The sequence below is a fragment of the Physeter macrocephalus genome, chromosome 14, assembly GCF_002837175.3.
Source record: "Physeter macrocephalus isolate SW-GA chromosome 14, ASM283717v5, whole genome shotgun sequence".
Lineage (NCBI taxonomy): Eukaryota > Metazoa > Chordata > Mammalia > Artiodactyla > Physeteridae > Physeter > Physeter macrocephalus.
This window is the reverse complement of record NC_041227.1, coordinates 942,113-964,109: the sequence shown is the minus strand read 5'-3', so window position 1 is coordinate 964,109 and position 21,997 is coordinate 942,113. Positions and strand designations below refer to the sequence as shown.

General features: G+C 64.2%; 1 protein-coding gene across 4 annotated transcripts in view; it reads left to right on the top strand.

The window, feature by feature from the left end:
- Nucleotides 1-5,280: 5,280 nt before the first annotated feature.
- The window catches only part of SLC17A9 (solute carrier family 17 member 9), a 21,495-nt gene continuing 4,778 nt past the window's right edge, over nucleotides 5,281-21,997 (top strand). For 3 of the 4 annotated variants that reach the window (XM_028499413.1, XM_028499411.1, XM_055090608.1), the window contains exons 1-5: nucleotides 16,717-16,911; nucleotides 17,297-17,436; nucleotides 19,150-19,249; nucleotides 21,168-21,298; nucleotides 21,781-21,877. In XM_028499413.1, coding sequence (XP_028355214.1) covers nucleotides 16,784-16,911; nucleotides 17,297-17,436; nucleotides 19,150-19,249; nucleotides 21,168-21,298; nucleotides 21,781-21,877 — 596 coding nt within the window. In that variant the 5' untranslated portion in view covers nucleotides 16,717-16,783. Of the gene's footprint in view, nucleotides 5,421-11,273; nucleotides 11,472-11,856; nucleotides 11,997-13,709; nucleotides 13,810-16,716; nucleotides 16,912-17,296; nucleotides 17,437-19,149; nucleotides 19,250-21,167; nucleotides 21,299-21,780; nucleotides 21,878-21,997 lie in introns of those variants that run through there. The other variant, XM_024128619.3, reaches the window with a different exon arrangement.

Here is a 21,997-nt window from a genome sequence, read left to right as displayed (position 1 = left end):
GGGCGGTCGGGGATACCCAAATGCAGGCTCGGGTGTTGCGGTTTGTGGCAGGTGGCCCGGGGCACCGGTGCTGGAAGGGGTTTTGTGGATTGTTGCAGAGCTGCCGGCCCCCGGACGAGGCTAGCGGAGGTGGAGATGGAGGGGGCCCCAGCACGCGGAGCTCTTGGGGCTGGTGGCTCCTGTGCGTCCTCTGGTGGGAGCGCCCACATGCCTGAGACTCAGTTCTCCCTCGTGTGAGCCCTTGTGCAGGGTGGGCTGTGCTGGCACCCGGGCTCGATGGAGAGAAATGCCATTAGCAGCCGAATCTGGGGAGCCCGTGGGCCTGGATGCACAGTGAGGCAGGTCCTCGGGGAGGTCGGGGGTCTGCCTCCGACACCCCGAGTGTTTGTCCTGAAGCATCTGTGGCACCAGCTCTTCTCTCCACTTACCACTCACTTTTGACCTGCGCTTGAGTCTGCGGGGTCACTGGTTTTCAGTGGGTACGGCTTCAGGCAGGCTTTTCCTTCCCCAGGTGGTTGTGTAATTCAGTCACGGGTGCAAAGGCAAATAGACCACTCAGGCCCTAGACTGGCCCTTCATGCTCCCCTTTGAACCTTGTGAGGGTTGGGGGGGTGTCCTTCCCTTACCCCCAGAAGTGATGAGTTTCACCTCTCTAGGTTGTCAGCCTCAGGTGTGACCTTTCCGTACGATCGTTTCCTCTGAGGTTTGAGGATAAAAGTAAGTTAGGGAGAAAGGGGGTTTTAATCTTCAGGTAATTAAGACGTCATACAGGAGAAGCTGGAAGAAAAATACTAGGGAAGTAGACATAAAACTACATTTTTTTAAAAGCACCAGGTAATTCAGCATATTCCTAATCCTTTATTATTAGTGTATATAAGATTGTTTATGTGCATAATTAATATATAATCAATTTGAAATATTTTTCAAAGGAGAGGGTTTGAGATGTACAGTAATGGGCAAAAATCATCCATAAACTGTCAGGACCTGAATGGGGTTTGTCACGTGCATGAAATGTTAAATGCTTATGAGAAGTGTTGCTATTTTATTCACCAGTTCAGTCAGTGAGTGACTTGATCAGCCAGTGCTAAAACCCATGTGAGCTGGGTGCTGGCCAGACTCGGAGAATTCAGATGTTACTCTTCAGCTCTTTACCTTTGTTTAAGGGGTTTAGTTCCTTCCCCATGGGCTGGAAATCTTCAAAGGGGCGGCTTTGCAGACTTCTCTGTTTCCTCTTTTGCAGTCTGTTTTTTTCAGCAAGCAAACTACCTTAAGCCATTTCAAGATAATGAGCATTCAGTATGCTGATTTTTCTGTTTCGTCTCATTTGGATCTCGCTGTTGTGTTTGTTAAAATGTAATGTTCTACCAGGGTAGTTTATTTCTTCTTTTTACACTTTCTGGTGGAAAGTGCCTTGAAATAAATAAAATGTGAGAATATTCTGGTACTCTGTGTTCCTGATGTTGTGAAGTCACATGAGGAATGACCCCTAGTCTGGATTCTTCTGAAGCACAGGGATTATGGCAAAGCAAACGAGAGCTAATGTATTTTGCCATTTGAATTAAGTTTTCCAGTTTCTAGAAAAGGCAGCTGTTGGTTGGGACTGGTCCTGGCGTGGACTGAGATGCCGGGAGCGAGCCTGGGGGGTCGCAGGGCTGGCTCCGCCGTCCAGCCAAGACGCCCTCTGAAGACAGATATGCAGAGAAAACGTGTGGAGGGCAGCTTTTCTAAAGCAGTGTGATGTCTGTACTTTCCCACTTCTCTCTGCTGTTAGTTTGGGGGGGCGTGGCAGAACCAGGAGTTTCAGAGAGAATCGTACACACTCTGTGTTAAAAGACACTGCCGTCCTCCAGATAACGGGGCAGGACTCCTTTCTGGGTGACTATTGCCAAGTCTCAGCCTGAACAAAAGACCAGATTAAAGGCGTCAGGTGTGGTGACTGCAGGCCGGGCTGTCCGTCCTCAGCCCCTGGACGCCAAGCGTGTTGTCCCTGGCCACGGGTATGTTTCCATTTCAGAAATGACGTACTGCTCTTTTGCGTTTACGGTCAGTTGTCCTGTTGGCAGCAGTCGCGTGAGAGCCTGTGTCAAACAGTCACCCGCCCTAGCGCTTGGTGCCCCTCTGATTCTGTCATTGCGGGCGATTCCCGGGGCGCATGCGTGCAGCGCCCCACCATCTTCTGAAAAACGCACAATAGGTTGCCTTTGCTGCCTGTTCTTAATTTCATAGCAAAAGTTGGCACATTTTTCTCAGAGCGGTCGTCTGAAAGCTCTCCCCCCCCGCCCCCCGCCGACAACGTTCTAATAGGAACAGAGAATTCCGTGCCACACTAACACCTTTGTATGTAGACCTGGAAGGGTGGGGGAGCTTTGGTTCCTGTGCGTTCGTGCTTTGCTGTGGCTCCGTCCCCGCTCTGAAGCCTGCCGTCTGCTCTTCTGCACTGGCACCTCGTTTCAGTTTTGTGAAGGAGACGGAGCTGGTCGGGCTCCATGCCCACCGCGTGACTTTCAGCTGAATTGGAACATTCTAAGTAATTTTTTTGTGACGTACGAAATTTCCAAACCTTCAAGGAAGAAGGGCCGCTCCAGCAAGCCCGGGGCCGCCGCCGTGGTACCCGTGCTAGCGTCCAGCGGGGCGGGTTCCCGGGCACCCTCTGTGGAAGGCCAGTGCGGGACCCTGGACGCAGCTGGAGGGCAACGGGCGGGGTGCAGATTGCGGCCGCGTGCCGGGCAACGTGCGGGGGTGTTGGCGCTGGTGGTGTTGGGGACGGGAGAGGAGGGCCCTCCCCCATCGCTGACGCACGGCAGGGACCTCTCCCGCCTCGCAGGGCCGGCCAGGTGGCCCTTGCCGGTGCCCCCGAGCCCTTGGCTCTGTGCTCACCTCCCCCAGGGTGCTCGGTAGGGGCTGGTCCTGGCACTGGGCCTGCCCGTCCTGGAGGCTGTGCCTTAACACCGAGATGCCGTCGAGGCTCTCCCTTCCTTGTGGTGCTTTACTTACGAAGACGTCGGGCGCGGGGTTCGAGTGGGCCTTTGGCATGACTTGCTGGGGCGGTGGAGGGTCCCGAGCGGCTTTGCCATCGCGGGATGCCGGCCGCGGCTCCGTGGTGAGCAGACTGGCCCAGCCCCGGCGGTGGGAGGGGGCGGGAGGGGAGGGGTGGTCTGGGGTCACTGATCACGGTAACCCTGCGCTGACAGCATGGAGGTGTTTCCCGTTGTGGGGATGGGGGGGGGCGTGGAGTTAAATAGGAACACGGGGCTCGGGTTGTCTGCGGTTTGGAAGTCTCCCAGCTGGAAGGCCAGGTTCACGGTCACATCCGACCGTGGCACGGTTTACCCCCAGCTCCGACCAAGTGGAGCAACGACTGGAGATGAGCAGATTTTGCCACTTGAACCTTTCTGAGCGGCTGCGTTTTCTCCACGTCAGATGCCCCTGGAGCAGCGGGCTCACGGCAGCACGAGGCTGAGACCCCGACGCGCCTTCGGAGCTGGGGGCGGGATGTGCCTGGCTGCCGGGACCCCGAGGCGCTCTGCGTGTTGGGGCTGCACGTTAGTCACCGGAGAGGGTGGAGGGACGCCTCCTCCTCCGGTTGTGGCTCCCGCTCTCCGCAGACTCGGCCGCGGGCCCTGTCACATGAGGTTTTCTCTCCCACAGGTCGTGGTGTCTTAGAGTCACACTAATTTTACCAGCTGCAGCCGTCACGGAGGATGCCACGCCGGCGCTGGAGGGGCGGGAAGGGAGGTGCTGGGCGGTCAGCCGGAAGCCTGGAAGGCTGTTGACCGCAGGGTGAGGGGACGGGGCGCTGGCCCCTGCTTGGCCCCAGACTCGTGGGACTGGTGAGTCCTTAATCTCTGGGTTCTGTTGTAATCTGAGCGTAAAACAGAAGTGTTGAACAGCAGTGTTTGTAAGGTTCAAATAATGACCTCACCGGCACTTCGTCCCCGCTTCCTGCCTCCCCCCTCGCCGGCTGAGCTCTCTGCGGTCCTGGAGCTGGCCCTGGGGCTCCGCCCACCCCGCCTGCACGGCCTCCTTCTTCCTGCTCTCAGACTTGACTCGCATGTCTTTCTGGGGGCGCCTCTCAGCCCGTCCCACGGCAGAAGCCACCCTTCCCTGCCCCACTTGGTCTCCTTTTTGTGTTTCGTCTACACGCCCCAGAACATCAGCTCCAGGACGAGAGGGACTTTGGGTAGGCACATGACAAATGCCCCCCAAATGTGGCTCTAGGTCTGTATGTAACATCATCATCAAAGAGCCTCGGGCAGTGGGTGAGAGTGAACTGCCAGGAGGAGGGTGGGGTACTATTGGATTCTCACACTCTTCCGAGTCGTGGGCGCTTTGGGGGAATGCGCCTCTCTCCAGCACCGTCACTTCTGCCCGGTTGAGCGTCCTTTGGTTGGAGGAACAGCAGTTTGTTCGGCAAAAGCGTACATGGAGCAGGGTGGGGTAGACCCAGGCCCGAGGTGTAGGTTCGGAGGGTTCCCTCCCCGTGGGATGTGGCCACGTTCGCCAGGCTGCCGTGTGGAGGATGGACTGAGGGGGTAGCGGGTGGAGGGGGTGTTGCAGGGTGAAGAGGGGGCAGCTGGCGGAAGCAGAATCGCCCAGAAATCCACCTGCTTCCATTGTGTCCCAACCGTCCCGGCGCTGGCTGTGCGCGGCACGTGGGCCTGAAGCCTTCTGAGGTCAGGTGGAGCCCTGAGACCGAGGATCCACAGGACTCAGCGTGGGGCCCGGCACGTGTCCGTACTCGGAACGCTCAGCCCCCCCGCCCCTCTGCGAGCGCTGGGGCTGCCCAGGGTCCCCAGGCTGGTCCAGGGTCGCAGGGCTGGAGCCCACCTTCAAAGATCCATTTTAAAAATTGGTTCCCCTTGAGTCTTGCTGTCCTTGCACAGGTGAGACTACCCCGAGCTGTCACCTGACGCGTAGGCAGCCCTGCGAGGCGAGGACCACCCCGCCGCGCCTCCATTTGTGGATGTGCTCGCAGGCTGCCCTGCCAGCAATGTGTCCGGGCCGGCATCACGCCGGCTCAGCCCCTCCAAAGCCCCATCCTTCCTGCCGCCTGCAGGGGAAGTGCCCGCGCCATCCCGAACTTCCGCGACCGGCAGCGAAAAGGCCCCGGGGTGCGAGGGTCTGACCCGCCAGCCCGCGGGAGCGCCAGGTCTGGCCTTTCCGACGGAGTGAGCGGGGCGGAGACCCAAGTTGCGCGCCCCGCCCCGCCCGCCGCGGTGGCCGTCCGGGGGCGACACGTCCTGGGAGTACGCCGGACGGAAGCGCCGCTGGGACTGACACGTGGACTTGGGCGGCGCTGCCTGGTGGGTCAGCCGGGCGGGAGCGGACCCGGACACCCTGTGCCCGCGCCGTCCGCGCCCGATGCAGCCGCCCCCGGACGAGGCCCGCAGGGACGCGGCCGAGGACGCCCAGTGGTCCAGGTGGGGCCCCGCGGTGGGGGGGGGGGCGTGGGGGAGGCGGGGGCGGGGCGGCGGTCAGGGGAGGGAGCAGGCGTCCTGGGCAGAGATGGCTCCCCGCCGCCCCGCACCTTTGCTCTGCCTGGGGGGCCTTGCACCTCCGTGCCTCCCGCCATCCATCCAGGGCCAGTGCCACCCCCCACCCACCCGACGCGGCCGGGGACGCCCAGTGGTCCAGGTGGGGCCCCGCGGGGGGGGGGGGGGGCGTGGGGGAGGCGGGGGCGGGGCGGCGGTCAGGGGAGGGAGCAGGCGTCCTGGGCAGAGATGGCTCCCCGCCGCCCCGCACCTTTGCTCTGCCTGGGGGGCCTTGCACCTCCGTGCCTCCCGCCATCCATCCAGGGCCAGTGCCACCCCCCACCCACCCAGAGCCCCCTGCACTCTCTCCGGGCCGCCCCGGTCCTGGGGGTGGCGCAAGCAGTGTCTTGTCCTGGGAGGCCTGCCTGGCTGGGCAGGGTGGCGCCCAGGCACGGCCTCCCCACCCCCCAGGACCGCACCTGTGACCACCCACTGAGTGCCACCTGTGCAGGCAGGCAGTGGGCTGGGGGGGGGTTGGGGGGCCACGCCGGCACCTGCAGCAGTTGGCTGAGCCCTGCGGTCGTCGTGTGCCGGAGAGGTGACGCCAGCAAGGTCCCCACGGGAGTGTCTGTTGTGGGCGAGGAAGAGCCCAGGCAGGTCGCCCTCTTCCACTGCCGGGTGCAGAAGGCCCTGGGACGGGGATCCGCTCACCAGCGTGACTCACACAGCGACCAGGAACGAGGGGCGAACCCTCAGAGCATGCCCCAGGCCACCCGTGGCCCAGAGCTCCCTCCGGTCCTCCAGGGGACCCCAGGCCCGTCCACCTCCAGCGCCGAGCCCCCGGGGCCTGCGCTGCTGCCTGCGGGACCCGCCAGCCAGAGCTGGTCACAGGAAGGCCTCGGAAGCCAGAAGGTCCCCTTGGGGCAGGGCCCGGTGAGGGCGGGAGCCGCAAAGCCCAAATCGCAGCACGGGGTCTCCTTGCCAGGCGCCCAGGAGGGCGGCAGGCATGCGGGGCGTGCCCGGCTGGGGAGCGCCGGGCAGCCTCTGCCTCTGCTCCCTGGCTCTCTCCCGCCCTGCTCGCTGTCAGGCGAGGCCCCGCTCACCCAGGTGGCAGGCGGCTCCGCAGCCGGCTGGGCAGAGGGCCGGGACCGCTAAAGAATGTTTTGCAAACTTCCCCCTCGGTTACGCTTTAACGGATCTGGATCCGGCTGGCTTTGCCTTTACCGCCTCCCTCCCTGCCCGGTTTAGAAAGAAGCACCTGCAGGTGGGGTAGCGGGGGTCCTGGTGGAGTGGGGCTCAGCGGGAAAGGGTGGTCTGCGCCCCCGAGTGGCTAAAGGTGATGAGAATCGTGACAAGGGCGACGGCGGGCGGCCGCCTCCATGTGGATGACCCCCGAGGCAGGGCCGCCCCCCAGGGGCGTCCCAGCGGGGCGCGGCAGCCTCGGGCCCGCACCTTCTCTCCGGCGGTTGCCCTCTGCCCCCGCTTGCCCTCTGCCCCCAGCACCGCCGACCTTTTCTGAATCGAGGGTCCACGTGACCTTGTGTTTGCTCAGCCGCGGGTGCCTCTCATGCACAGGGGCTATTTGCAGGACGCAGAAGGTTCTAGAAGGTTCACAGGAAGCACTCCGAAGAGCTGGGGGCTCAGACCCGAGGCTCGGGAGTGGGCAGAGTGGGCTGGAGGCAGGTCTTCAGGCTCTCGTGGCCGATTCGGCCACGACCTTCCGTGTTCCTAGCAAGCCCGTCCGCAGGTCCAGGATTCTGCGTCTGGCGTCCTAATCGGGCCTCCGGCAGCTGGCCGTGTCCGGGTCACCCCCTCCAGCCAGGCCTCCAGCTGGCCTGTTGGGTGTCCCCGGCAGCTGTGGAGGGTGTCCCTTTGCCTACCCAGTGGCACTGCCCGCCAGCTCAGGGCCAGGGCTGCGGGGGCCTCCGGGGCCCAGGGAGGAAGCACACAGCACCTGGCCCCCCCAGCTCCAGAGGGCGTCCCATGCCAGCACCTTAAACTCAGAGCGGGCTGCTTGCCTGAAAGCTGACGGGCCCTTCTCGACCTCCCGGGGCCACACGGAGGCGGGGGGCAGCACCGTATTCTCGGTGCCCTGCCAGCCTTCCAGAGCAGGTCAGTCTCATCTGGCTTTCCCCTGTTTCTAACTGGACTTCCCACCCAGAGAGCAAACAGAGCCAGGCTCGCGGGGCGCCTGCACGGTGCATCCGAGGGAGGGGCAGGTGCCGGGGACGCAGTCCCATCTGCGCGCAGGTGACCCTCTGCCGCTCTGACCACATAAAGGAATAAAACTGCCTTTTAAAGGCGACTTCGGGCTGTGGCCGGTCGTGGGAAGTTAAAAGCCTTGCTCCCCAGCCCTGCCGCTCCCCTTGCGCGCCAACCCGCGCGAGTGTGCTCGCGAGGGCTCGCCTGCAGGGCCGTGCAGGTGGCCCTGGACGGGCGTCGGAGGCCGCGGCAGGGCTGGGCTCATGAGTCCTCTGCTGGCTCCGTCCGGTGGGCCCGCGTGGTCGGCTGGGCTGGTTCGGGCGGGCAGTTTGGGCCGCGCCTCCCACTAGGCCTGGCGGGGTGTTTGCTCAGAGGAAGCGGTGTCCCCGACGGCCTGGAGTGCTGGGCTGGGAAACGGGGGGCAAGAGGGTGGACTGGGGGTGTCATTCCCACGGTTGGAGCCGCGGAGGAGACGGGCCCTGAGCCCCCGGGGGTTGCATGTCACAAAACTCAGACATTGAGCCGGTGCCTCCTGGGGGCCGCTGGCCTGGCAGAGCCCCCGCCCCGCCCCCGCCCCGCCCCTCACACTCTTTGGTTCCGTAAAGGAAACTAGCATCCGGGACCGCCAGGCCCCAGGTGAGTCCGCGAGCTGCCCCGTGGGGGTCCGCCCGCTCCTGCCGCCTTAGCCTCTCCAGGGGGGAGGCCACCGAGACCTGCCGCACGCGCTGTGCTACCGTCGTCCTCACCGTCTTGGCTTCTAGGTCATTCCAGGCACACTTTACGAACCAGGAAGGAGGGTGGGAGCGTGATGGCCCCTCCCTCGTCCCTGAGGGTCACTGGGCAGCTTCCGAAGGGAGCAGCCCCCCAGCCTCGGCCGGGGCACGGTTCGGCGGCCGGCTCCTGGAACTGCAGAACGGCGGGCTTTCCAGCACGGGACACTATCTCCCGTTGGACTCGTATAGGAAGTTCTAATATAAAAAGCAACTCGTCCAAGAGTGCTGCCCGGGAGCCCCACCCATGGCAGCCCTCCGGCACCCAGAGACCCAGTTTGAAACCCGTGGTCCAACGCACACGGGGAAACTGAGGCACAGGGAAGGGCGGGTTTCCCCGAGTCAGGCCAGGGCCCAGAACGGCACCCAGGTCTCTCCTCCGGGAGAGTCGGTCACCACATCGGACCCCACACATCACTGAGGGCCGCAGAACACTTTGGACTGTAATCCCCAAACTCCAAACCGGGCGCCGCCCACAAATACAGCTCTGTCTGGGGACAGCAGGCCGGGCTCATTCACCCCAAACCCCCCGAGGGAGGGGCTCGAGCCTGGAATCAGCTGTCTCCGCCAGTGGGATTGCCAGAGCTGCAGCCTCCTGGGGGCAACAGCTCCTCAGCTGTGAGGGCAGCAGCGGGGGCGGGGAGGGCCCCTGCGGGCCTGAGACACGGGGAAGGCTCCCCGACTCGCTCCCCGGACTGTGGAAAAGTACACTGATGTGCCAGGGGGAGCGGAGCCGGGGGAGGTGCCCGCGGAGGAGGGGGATGCCGGGGCCAGGCCTCTCCCAACCCGCTGGCCGGTCGACAGCTCCTTGTTGGGGCTCCAGGAACTGGTGGGTCACCTTGCCGCTCACTGACCCGGGAAGGGACCGGGCGTCAGGGACATGAGCCCATCTTCGCCGAGGAAACCGAAGCTCGGGAGGCCGGGCGACGGGCCCCGCGTGCCACCACCCACCCCCCGCCCCGGCTGTGACCAGGTCCAGGACAGCAGCTCCTTCCCGCCCCGAAACTTTCCCCCAGCACCAGGGGTCTGGAGTCCACCCTGCCAGGAGGAGGGCGCTGGCCAGAGGGGCTGGGGGGCAGCCCCGCCTCGCTGCTGACCCAGCGGTCCTGCCCCGGAGATAACGGACACGGCCGTCGCGCCCGCTTATCAGGTTCCTGGTGCGGGTGCTGCCTGCCAGCGGGCAAGACCCTCAGGGCCTCCGAGGTCTCTCACCCCCGGGAGGCGTGCGGGCGAGGGCTCCGGCCCTCCCAGGGGTGGTCCTGGCCTCACCCTGGACTGTCCCCCCGGAGTCGGCTCACAGCCCGAGCCTGGGTGGGGCCCACAGGCAGGGGACCTGCCCGTGTCCGCAGATGGAGTCCAAGCTTCCACCCCCCTGGGCCCCACTGGCTGTTCTTTGCACGTGCCCGGCCGGCGAGGGGAGCCCCCGCCGGGTCCAGACAGGGGTCCAAAGGGGTTTGGGGAGCGAGGGTGAGACTCCAGTGTCCTGGCTCATCCGCCAGGTGAGGGGCGTCCTTCCCTCTGTTCTGAGAACTGCCCGTGCGGCTCCTGCCGGCCTCACCCTCCTGGACACCTGTCCAGCGGCCTCTCCAAGGCCTTACGGCACTAATGCCTCGGGCCGCTTTGGGCAGGCCTCGGGGGCCCCGGGCTTGGAGCCCCTGCCCCGTGCCTTCCCCACAGCCTGAGCCTATTCCCTTCGTGCCTCTCACACCACCACCACCACCCCTCCCCACCCCGGGGAGAACCCTCGCCCCAGTTGGGCAGGTAAGTCCAGGTGCAGGCAGGACCCCCAAGGCCCCACTGAGACTGCTTCAGGGCCTGTCCACTCTCCCGACCCACCCCCCCCAGCTGTGGCCCCCACCCTCCGTGGACATCCCCGCCCTGTGCAAAGACATCGCAAGTCACTAGTGGTGCCCCTCCCCCAGGCCATCCCCCACTGGGCCCCCCCCCCGCCACCTGCACAAAGAGCACAGAGTCTCCTCTCTCTCTTTTTCATTAAAAAAAATACCAATGCCCCCTCCCCGAACTTTGTCTTTGAGGGCGGGTCTAGATTTACAGAGCTACCGCAAAGGCAATACAGACTGCCACACGCTCCACGCCCGTGTTCCCCGTTCACGCCCTAGGTCGGTGTCCGTTGGTCCGCATCAGCGGACTGCCGCGGACAGTACTGCTACCAAAGCCCATGCTGCGCTCGGGTTCTGCACTCCCCCCCGACGTCCCGGGACCCCACCCAGGGTCCCACAGGCACTTGAGTCTCCTGGGCTCCTCCGGGCTCTGGCAGTTTCTGACTTCCTGGTTTGGTGACTGACCGTCGAGGGTGCTGGCCAGGAGCTCTGGGGACTGTATGGACTCGGTCTGGCAACCTTCCCAGGCGGCCGGGGCTGCCTCACTGCTGCCCAGGCTCCTCCCAGGGCCTGCCTGCCCCAAGGGGGTCTGCGGGGCAGACCCGGCTTTCCTGGGGGCCCTGCGGGGGCCCATGGTGCTGTGGTACCCTCCCTCTCTGCCGCGGCTGGGGTCCTCTTCACCAGCCCATCGCCCCCTTGGCCGGTTACCAGCCGTCAGCCTGGCTGCCTTCCTGGGCCCTTGGTCCATGGAAACCGAGAGCCCGGGTCCTGGAGAGCAGCACCTCCCCAGCTGCGGCTATTCAAGCTGCCCTGCAGCGTCCATCCGGGCGCTCCCACCTCTGCTGCTTGAGGGAACCCGTGCATCATTTCTTGTGTCTGCCCGTTTCTCCCGGGAGTCGCCAGACATGAGCAGGTGGACCTTTGAGAGGTGGCCGAGATGCCCCATCCAACAGCCTCTCCCGGGCCTGACCGGGCCCTTCTCTCCGCAGACCCGAGTGCCAGGTGTGGACAGGGACGCTGCTTCTGGGGACATGCCTGCTATACTGCGCCCGCGTCAGCATGCCCGTCTGTGCCGCCGCCATGAGCCAGGACTTCGGCTGGAACAAGAAAGAGGCCGGTGTCGTGCTCAGCAGCTTCTTCTGGGGCTACTGCCTGACTCAGGTGGTGGGTGGCCACCTGGGGGACCGGTAATCCCTCCCCCCGCTGCAGGGCTCGGGGAGGTGGCTCCTGGGAAGGGAATGGGGGGAGGCCCCGCCCACAGCACGAGGGGGGCTGGGAGACCCGAGGGCTGCGCAGGGGCGGGCTGGGGCCGGCGCTCAGCTTGTCTTGGGTGCTTGGTTCCCTGGAGAGCAACCGGCATCCAACGAGGCAGCTCTGGGGCCCATGGGGACAGAGGGCCCAGGCTGTACCCTGCGCGCTCAGCCTCGGCCTCCTCTGCAGAGGGGATGTGGCTGCAGTGCCCACCCCAGAGGGCGGCTCCATTCCCCGGGTTCCTCCACGGTAGGGTCTCCTGGTCCGGCCTGCAGCCCAGACGCACGGCTCCCCATCACTGCCCTCTTGTCCCCCGTGCAGGATCGGGGGTGAGAAGGTCATCCTGCTGTCGGCTTCTGCCTGGGGCTTCATCACCGCCGCCACGCCGCTGCTCTCCCACCTCGGCAGCGCCCACCTGGCCTTCATGACCTTCTCTCGCATCCTCACGGGCTTGCTCCAAGGTAGGGGGGCTGCAGGGGGCTGCCCCCACGCTGCCAGCATTGGACCGCTGGCCCACGCGCCGCAGAGCGAGGGGGGCGTGTGCACGGGTGTGTGTGCACGTGTACCTGTGTGCACGGGCGCGTGTTCGGGTGGGTGCTCGTGGGTGCGCACATGTGTCCTCGTGTGTGCCCCTGCGTGCGGTGTGCCTCAGATCAGGGCGGGTGCGTCAGTGCTGCAGCGCTGCTGCCGCCGAGGTCGTGGGCTCTCCTGCCTGGCAGGCGCACAGCTCGGGCCGTCCCCGCTGGCGGGCTGCCGGCTCTCGGCTTCACTGCCCTGCACCGGGGTTTGTCTGTGCTTCGATGCCGTCGCGCCCAAGGTAATTTCCGTGTCTAGAGTAACTTCACAGTCCGGCTGGCACGTTTTAATGTCACGTGTCCTCCTCTGCCAGAACTTCCGCTCCGGGGATCCAGTGTCAGCCAGGTTGCCACGCGGCACCGTCGGCTCCACCAGCCGCACGGTGGGCACGTGCCCGGTTTCTGTGTGCTGCCAGCCGGAGGCCACACCCGCGCTGGCCGGGCCAGCGGGCTGAGGGGACGCCAGCTTTCCCAAGCCCCCCGCTCTCGTTCTTTGGGGATATTACACTTCTGGAGAGAGCCCCCCTCAAAGATCCCCGGTGGCCTGGGGGAGCTGGTGGCAGGGGCGCGCACCCACCCTCCAGGGAGTGGGACGGCCTTCTGAGCTCCTACCCTACACCAGCATGGCATCTGACAGCATGCGTCCTCTGGACGTGACCCCTTCCTCACCACACCTCCCCACTTCCCAGAGCTCTGGTAGGGCGTGGGCCTCTAGCCCGTACCCCCAGGACCCCAGATGTATGTCCTGGAATTGGCCTCTACCTGTTTCCTGATCAGCCCCACCGGGCCGGCCCACACGTGGTCCAGGCAGTCCAGTGCCTGCGTGCCTTTGAATTCACGCCACGTGCTCCCCACGTGGTGTGAGCGGGGGCCCGGGGCCCCAGAGGGAAGGCAGGGACCAAGTCCTGTCCCTCTGTGCCCTGGCCTCTGAGCTTCCCCAGGTGCTTTTGGAGAAACGCACAGTGTAAGGAGCAAGAGCTGCAGTCGCCAATGCAGTTTTTTTTTTTTTTTAAACTAGACTTTAAAATAATTATAGCTTTACAGGAAGTTGCAGTGAAATGTACAGGGAGGTCCCGAGCTCCCTCCCCCACCTCCCTGTGGTGACATCTCACGTAGCTACAGGGCAGTGACACATCCAGGACCTGGCAGTGCCGCTCCACGGGGCCGTTCAGGTCTCATCGACGTACATGGCACCGTGTGTGTCAGTGTGTGTGTGTGTGCACTTGTCACTTGTCACCTGTGTGTGTGCTTCTGCGTGTTGGTGCCAGGACTCTGGAGCCGTGTGGCTCTGGGAGCTGGCGTGACAGTGGAGGAGTGCCAGCTTGGGCCCAGAAGTCCCCCTGCAGCCGTCCTGGTGGCAGGACCTTGAGCGAACCCCCCGCTCCCGAAGCTGTCTCCTTGGCTGAGTGTTGGGAAAAGCCCAGCCCTGCTGGTCCCTGGGGGTGACAGCAGGAGGAAGGAGACCCGGGCTTGAATAATCACCGAGGGCCCCGCGGAGCTTCCAGCCCGTCTCACCCCTCCGCCGGCCACCCCGGCGGGGCCCGCAGGCCGGCGTGGGACACAGCTCTGCGTGGGCCTCTGCCTTCTCTGCCGCCCCAGGGGTTTACTTCCCTGCGCTGACCAGCCTGCTGTCCCAGAAGGTGCAGGAGAGAGAGCGAGCCTTCACCTACAGCACCGTGGGGGCCGGCTCCCAGTTTGGGTAAGTCCCGGCCTGGGGGTGGCCAAACGGCGGGGGGCGGTGTGGGGAGGCGAAGGGCGTGCGCCTGGCAGAGCGCCTCGGTGCGTCTGGTGGGGACAGGCCACGTGCACATCTGGGACAGGGTGACGCAGGTCTGGTGACTGTGCTCTGGGAGGCACTTGCCACCCCCCGTCTCCGTGCATGCTCTGTCCCTCTCGGGCCGGCGGCAGGTGACCAGAGCTTTGGGGCTCTGGCACATGGGCTGGGGTGTTAAGTTCCCTTCCATCTGTGCTGACAGAACTGGATGGGGTGCCCGTCCCGATGGGGGAGGTGGGCTGCGTTCGCCCCAGAGGGTACCCGTCACGGTCCAGACGTGGAAGGTCCAGACCTGTGCCCCTCCCCACTGCACCCCCCAGAGCGCCAGGCCTTCCGTAGGGCGACCGCACTGGGGCTGGAAGGACGTCCTGCTGTCCTATCGGGGCTGCACGACCCCCGGGCTCCGGGCCCCCACGTTACTGCTGCCGAGGTCCAGGCAGAATGCAGAGGGGTGAGGGGTGCCTGCTGGGGGGCTGGGAGCGGCCCAGATAGAAACCCAGGGGGCCCAGTGACATGTGAATTTCAGAGAAGCAATATACGGAAGGGAGAGTTTCATTGTTTATCTGAAATCCCGTCTCACTGGGTGACCCGGGCCTTCCGGGGAGGGGATTGGGGTGCCGGGGAGGTACAGGGAGAGACCGTGCCCACCCCCTCCCCGTAGATGGGGAAATGGAGGCTCAGAGCAGAAGGCATCCCTCCACTGGCCTTGGGGGAAAGCCTTTCTCCATCTTCTTTCTCCTTCAACTGTCTCCTGGCCAAGCCTCAGCAGGTGGGGGGGCAGCTGGGGGGTAGCCTCTGAACAGACAGGCCAGCCTGGGGGAGGGGTGGGCCCCGAGGGCATATTTGGGACAATAGCATTGGCAGGACACCGCCAGGCGGTTGGGTTGGGTGGTTGTTTTTGCATTTTGAAATCTTTTTGAAATTTCATCCTCTCCGATATGAGCAGCTGAAAACAGCCAGGAGGTTTTACGTTTCAGCGTGTTCCTGTCACCGCTGTCTTCTCGTTGCCTTTTTCATTTTAAAAGGATCCACACACAACTGTAGGCCAACTGGGAGGCCGAGTAAGGAGATACTAGGGCAACACAGGACCCCTGTGCCACGTCACGGCTGCCACGTCCACGCTGGCCCCCGTGGCACCCGGAGTCCCCGGAAAGCTTGCATCTGTCTTAAAAAAATGGACAACATGAGAGTTGCGGGTTAAGTTTGATTTGGGGCAAAATGAGGGCTGCAGCCCGGGAAACAGCATCCCAGAGAAACTGCTCCCAGGAGGTGAGGGGAGGAGCCAGGATATAGAGGAGTTTTGCAACAAAAGGGCAGGTAACGGTCAAAAAATTATTGTTAGTTAAAGAAAGAGTCCAAGCTTCCACCCCCCTGGGCCCCACTGGCTGTTCTTTGCACGTGCCCGGCCGGCGAGGGGAGCCCCCGCCGGGTCCAGACAGGGGTCCAAAGGGGTTTGGGGAGCGAGGGTGAGACTCCAGTGTCCTGGCTCATCCGCCAGGTGAGGGGCGTCCTTCCCTCTGTTCTGAGAACTGCCCGTGCGGCTCCTGCCGGCCTCACCGTCCTGGACACCTGTCCAGCGGCCTCTCCAAGGCCTTACGGCACTAATGCCTCGGGCCGCTTTGGGCAGGCCTCGGGGGCCCCGGGCTTGGAGCCCCTGCCCCGTGCCTTCCCCACAGCCTGAGCCTATTCCCTTCGTGCCTCTCACACCACCACCACCACCCCTCCCCACCCCGGGGAGAACCCTCGCCCCAGTTGGGCAGGTAAGTCCAGGTGCAGGCAGGACCCCCAAGGCCCCACTGAGACTGCTTCAGGGCCTGTCCACTCTCCCGACCCACCCCCCCCAGCTGTGGCCCCCACCCTCCGTGGACATCCCCGCCCTGTGCAAAGACATCGCAAGTCACTAGTGGTGCCCCTCCCCCAGGCCATCCCCCACTGGGCCCCCCCCCCGCCACCTGCACAAAGAGCACAGAGTCTCCTCTCTCTCTTTTTCATTAAAAAAAATACCAATGCCCCCTCCCCGAACTTTGTCTTTGAGGGCGGGTCTAGATTTACAGAGCTACCGCAAAGGCAATACAGACTGCCACACGCTCCACGCCCGTGTTCCCCGTTCACGCCCTAGGTCGGTGTCCGTTGGTCCGCATCAGCGGACTGCCGCGGACAGTACTGCTACCAAAGCCCATGCTGCGCTCGGGTTCTGCACTCCCCCCCGACGTCCCGGGACCCCACCCAGGGTCCCACAGGCACTTGAGTCTCCTGGGCTCCTCCGGGCTCTGGCAGTTTCTGACTTCCTGGTTTGGTGACTGACCGTCGAGGGTGCTGGCCAGGAGCTCTGGGGACTGTATGGACTCGGTCTGGCAACCTTCCCAGGCGGCCGGGGCTGCCTCACTGCTGCCCAGGCTCCTCCCAGGGCCTGCCTGCCCCAAGGGGGTCTGCGGGGCAGACCCGGCTTTCCTGGGGGCCCTGCGGGGGCCCATGGTGCTGTGGTACCCTCCCTCTCTGCCGCGGCTGGGGTCCTCTTCACCAGCCCATCGCCCCCTTGGCCGGTTACCAGCCGTCAGCCTGGCTGCCTTCCTGGGCCCTTGGTCCATGGAAACCGAGAGCCCGGGTCCTGGAGAGCAGCACCTCCCCAGCTGCGGCTATTCAAGCTGCCCTGCAGCGTCCATCCGGGCGCTCCCACCTCTGCTGCTTGAGGGACCCCGTGCATCATTTCTTGTGTCTGCCCGTTTCTCCCGGGAGTCGCCAGACATGAGCAGGTGGACCTTTGAGAGGTGGCCGAGATGCCCCATCCAACAGCCTCTCCCGGGCCTGACCGGGCCCTTCTCTCCGCAGACCCGAGTGCCAGGTGTGGACAGGGACGCTGCTTCTGGGGACATGCCTGCTATACTGCGCCCGCGTCAGCATGCCCGTCTGTGCCGCCGCCATGAGCCAGGACTTCGGCTGGAACAAGAAAGAGGCCGGTGTCGTGCTCAGCAGCTTCTTCTGGGGCTACTGCCTGACTCAGGTGGTGGGTGGCCACCTGGGGGACCGGTAATCCCTCCCCCCGCTGCAGGGCTCGGCGAGGTGGCTCCTGGGAAGGGAATGGGGGGAGGCCCCGCCCACAGCACGAGGGGGGCTGGGAGACCCGAGGGCTGCGCAGGGGCGGGCTGGGGCCGGCGCTCAGCTTGTCTTGGGTGCTTGGTTCCCTGGAGAGCAACCGGCATCCAACGAGGCAGCTCTGGGGCCCATGGGGACAGAGGGCCCAGGCTGTACCCTGCGCGCTCAGCCTCGGCCTCCTCTGCAGAGGGGATGTGGCTGCAGTGCCCACCCCAGAGGGCGGCTCCATTCCCCGGGTTCCTCCACGGTAGGGTCTCCTGGTCCGGCCTGCAGCCCAGACGCACGGCTCCCCATCACTGCCCTCTTGTCCCCCGTGCAGGATCGGGGGTGAGAAGGTCATCCTGCTGTCGGCTTCTGCCTGGGGCTTCATCACCGCCGCCACGCCGCTGCTCTCCCACCTCGGCAGCGCCCACCTGGCCTTCATGACCTTCTCTCGCATCCTCACGGGCTTGCTCCAAGGTAGGGGGGCTGCAGGGGGCTGCCCCCACGCTGCCAGCATTGGACCGCTGGCCCACGCGCCGCAGAGCGAGGGGGGCGTGTGCACGGGTGTGTGTGCACGTGTACCTGTGTGCACGGGCGCGTGTTCGGGTGGGTGCTCGTGGGTGCGCACATGTGTCCTCGTGTGTGCCCCTGCGTGCGGTGTGCCTCAGATCAGGGCGGGTGCGTCAGTGCTGCAGCGCTGCTGCCGCCGAGGTCGTGGGCTCTCCTGCCTGGCAGGCGCACAGCTCGGGCCGTCCCCGCTGGCGGGCTGCCGGCTCTCGGCTTCACTGCCCTGCACCGGGGTTTGTCTGTGCTTCGATGCCGTCGCGCCCAAGGTAATTTCCGTGTCTAGAGTAACTTCACAGTCCGGCTGGCACGTTTTAATGTCACGTGTCCTCCTCTGCCAGAACTTCCGCTCCGGGGATCCAGTGTCAGCCAGGTTGCCACGCGGCACCGTCGGCTCCACCAGCCGCACGGTGGGCACGTGCCCGGTTTCTGTGTGCTGCCAGCCGGAGGCCACACCCGCGCTGGCCGGGCCAGCGGGCTGAGGGGACGCCAGCTTTCCCAAGCCCCCCGCTCTCGTTCTTTGGGGATATTACACTTCTGGAGAGAGCCCCCCTCAAAGATCCCCGGTGGCCTGGGGGAGCTGGTGGCAGGGGCGCGCACCCACCCTCCAGGGAGTGGGACGGCCTTCTGAGCTCCTACCCTACACCAGCATGGCATCTGACAGCATGCGTCCTCTGGACGTGACCCCTTCCTCACCACACCTCCCCACTTCCCAGAGCTCTGGTAGGGCGTGGGCCTCTAGCCCGTACCCCCAGGACCCCAGATGTATGTCCTGGAATTGGCCTCTACCTGTTTCCTGATCAGCCCCACCGGGCCGGCCCACACGTGGTCCAGGCAGTCCAGTGCCTGCGTGCCTTTGAATTCACGCCACGTGCTCCCCACGTGGTGTGAGCGGGGGCCCGGGGCCCCAGAGGGAAGGCAGGGACCAAGTCCTGTCCCTCTGTGCCCTGGCCTCTGAGCTTCCCCAGGTGCTTTTGGAGAAACGCACAGTGTAAGGAGCAAGAGCTGCAGTCGCCAATGCAGTTTTTTTTTTTTTTTAAACTAGACTTTAAAATAATTATAGCTTTACAGGAAGTTGCAGTGAAATGTACAGGGAGGTCCCGAGCTCCCTCCCCCACCTCCCTGTGGTGACATCTCACGTAGCTACAGGGCAGTGACACATCCAGGACCTGGCAGTGCCGCTCCACGGGGCCGTTCAGGTCTCATCGACGTACATGGCACCGTGTGTGTCAGTGTGTGTGTGTGTGCACTTGTCACTTGTCACCTGTGTGTGTGCTTCTGCGTGTTGGTGCCAGGACTCTGGAGCCGTGTGGCTCTGGGAGCTGGCGTGACAGTGGAGGAGTGCCAGCTTGGGCCCAGAAGTCCCCCTGCAGCCGTCCTGGTGGCAGGACCTTGAGCGAACCCCCCGCTCCCGAAGCTGTCTCCTTGGCTGAGTGTTGGGAAAAGCCCAGCCCTGCTGGTCCCTGGGGGTGACAGCAGGAGGAAGGAGACCCGGGCTTGAATAATCACCGAGGGCCCCGCGGAGCTTCCAGCCCGTCTCACCCCTCCGCCGGCCACCCCGGCGGGGCCCGCAGGCCGGCGTGGGACACAGCTCTGCGTGGGCCTCTGCCTTCTCTGCCGCCCCAGGGGTTTACTTCCCTGCGCTGACCAGCCTGCTGTCCCAGAAGGTGCAGGAGAGAGAGCGAGCCTTCACCTACAGCACCGTGGGGGCCGGCTCCCAGTTTGGGTAAGTCCCGGCCTGGGGGTGGCCAAACGGCGGGGGGCGGTGTGGGGAGGCGAAGGGCGTGCGCCTGGCAGAGCGCCTCGGTGCGTCTGGTGGGGACAGGCCACGTGCACATCTGGGACAGGGTGACGCAGGTCTGGTGACTGTGCTCTGGGAGGCACTTGCCACCCCCCGTCTCCGTGCATGCTCTGTCCCTCTCGGGCCGGCGGCAGGTGACCAGAGCTTTGGGGCTCTGGCACATGGGCTGGGGTGTTAAGTTCCCTTCCATCTGTGCTGACAGAACTGGATGGGGTGCCCGTCCCGATGGGGGAGGTGGGCTGCGTTCGCCCCAGAGGGTACCCGTCACGGTCCAGACGTGGAAGGTCCAGACCTGTGCCCCTCCCCACTGCACCCCCCAGAGCGCCAGGCCTTCCGTAGGGCGACCGCACTGGGGCTGGAAGGACGTCCTGCTGTCCTATCGGGGCTGCACGACCCCCGGGCTCCGGGCCCCCACGTTACTGCTGCCGAGGTCCAGGCAGAATGCAGAGGGGTGAGGGGTGCCTGCTGGGGGGCTGGGAGCGGCCCAGATAGAAACCCAGGGGGCCCAGTGACATGTGAATTTCAGAGAAGCAATATACGGAAGGGAGAGTTTCATTGTTTATCTGAAATCCCGTCTCACTGGGTGACCCGGGCCTTCCGGGGAGGGGATTGGGGTGCCGGGGAGGTACAGGGAGAGACCGTGCCCACCCCCTCCCCGTAGATGGGGAAATGGAGGCTCAGAGCAGAAGGCATCCCTCCACTGGCCTTGGGGGAAAGCCTTTCTCCATCTTCTTTCTCCTTCAACTGTCTCCTGGCCAAGCCTCAGCAGGTGGGGGGGCAGCTGGGGGGTAGCCTCTGAACAGACAGGCCAGCCTGGGGGAGGGGTGGGCCCCGAGGGCATATTTGGGACAATAGCATTGGCAGGACACCGCCAGGCGGTTGGGTTGGGTGGTTGTTTTTGCATTTTGAAATCTTTTTGAAATTTCATCCTCTCCGATATGAGCAGCTGAAAACAGCCAGGAGGTTTTACGTTTCAGCGTGTTCCTGTCACCGCTGTCTTCTCGTTGCCTTTTTCATTTTAAAAGGATCCACACACAACTGTAGGCCAACTGGGAGGCCGAGTAAGGAGATACTAGGGCAACACAGGACCCCTGTGCCACGTCACGGCTGCCACGTCCACGCTGGCCCCCGTGGCACCCGGAGTCCCCGGAAAGCTTGCATCTGTCTTAAAAAAATGGACAACATGAGAGTTGCGGGTTAAGTTTGATTTGGGGCAAAATGAGGGCTGCAGCCCGGGAAACAGCATCCCAGAGAAACTGCTCCCAGGAGGTGAGGGGAGGAGCCAGGATATAGAGGAGTTTTGCAACAAAAGGGCAGGTAACGGTCAAAAAATTATTGTTAGTTAAAGAAAACCCGATCTCTCAAGTTTAGGAATTTAGCGCTTTTCTACGTCTGGGAAGGTGCAGGAGTCTGGGCTCACTGAAATCATTCCTTTGATAGGCACCTCGGCTCTCCGGGGCCAGTGTCCTGTATTTTCACATCCCGAGTTTCCGCAGGGCTCACCGCGGGGAGTGGCTGCAGCCTGATGGCTGCTGGATGGCAGGTGTTCTTTTCAGCCCCGAGTTTCCTCAGGGCTCACCGGCTCACGTTGCAGGGCTGCAATCCTTGATGACGGTGACATCCTTTGTTTGTTGATATGGCAGGAAATATTCCATTTATAAATATTCCATTTATCACATCCCTAGCAAGCTGCGTGGGGACCAGCCTTCCGGGCAGTTGCCTCACAGGGGATAGAAATGCCCTCTTTTCTAGGGACTCGGCTCACCCGGGGTGGGGGTCTCGGAGACATCTCCGTGCCCCAGCGAAGCGAGGGTCCCAGACACGCCCCTCCCTGTCGTTCCAGGACGCTGGTGACGGGGGCCGTAGGCTCCCTGCTCCTGGACTGGTACGGCTGGCCGAGCGTCTTCTATTTCTCGGGTGGGCTCACCCTGCTGTGGGTGTGTTACGTGTACAGGTGTCTGCTGGGTGAGAAAGGTACGCGCTGCTGCCCGGGGAGGGCGGGGCCCCTGGCGCCTTGTCCCCTCCAGCGAGCGGCCACCGAACCCCCAAGAGCAGGCCAGCTCGGGGGCCCCAAGATCCCCTAGGTAGAGCCTCACAGAAGACGCCCACTCCCTGAGTCTCAGCCAGCTACGGTCAAGTCTGGTGTGAGAGTCGCCGGCTGAACGCAGACGTGCAGGGGGCTGCCCGGCCGGCAGAGGCAGATGGCAGGGGTAGAGGCGGCTCCCGGTGACAGGAGCGGGGCCTGGAGGGTTTGAGGACTCAGGGAACAGATGGCCAACACTACTGTCCACCCTCGAAGGCAGACGCTGCCGACCCCAGGCTCTGCCGGAGGAGAGGACAGGATGGCCCCCAGGCACAGCCGGGGACCCACGAGCCGCCCCCAGCTTCTGGCCTGTGGGGGCAGAGCCGTCCACCCTCTCTGAACGGCTTTCACGTGGACATGCCTTGCCCTTCAGATCTCATCCTGGCCTTGGGCGTCCTGGCGCAGGGCCTGCCGGTGTCCAGACACACCAAGGTGCCCTGGAGACTGCTCTTCCGAAAGCCTTCTGTGTGGTGAGCCGGGCTGCTGCGGGGGATGGGGTTTGGGGCCCTGGGGACATCGGCCACAGGGCGAGCGGCTCACGCGGGGGGGGGGGGGGGGGGGGGGGGGGGGCGCCACTCTGGGGGACGCGG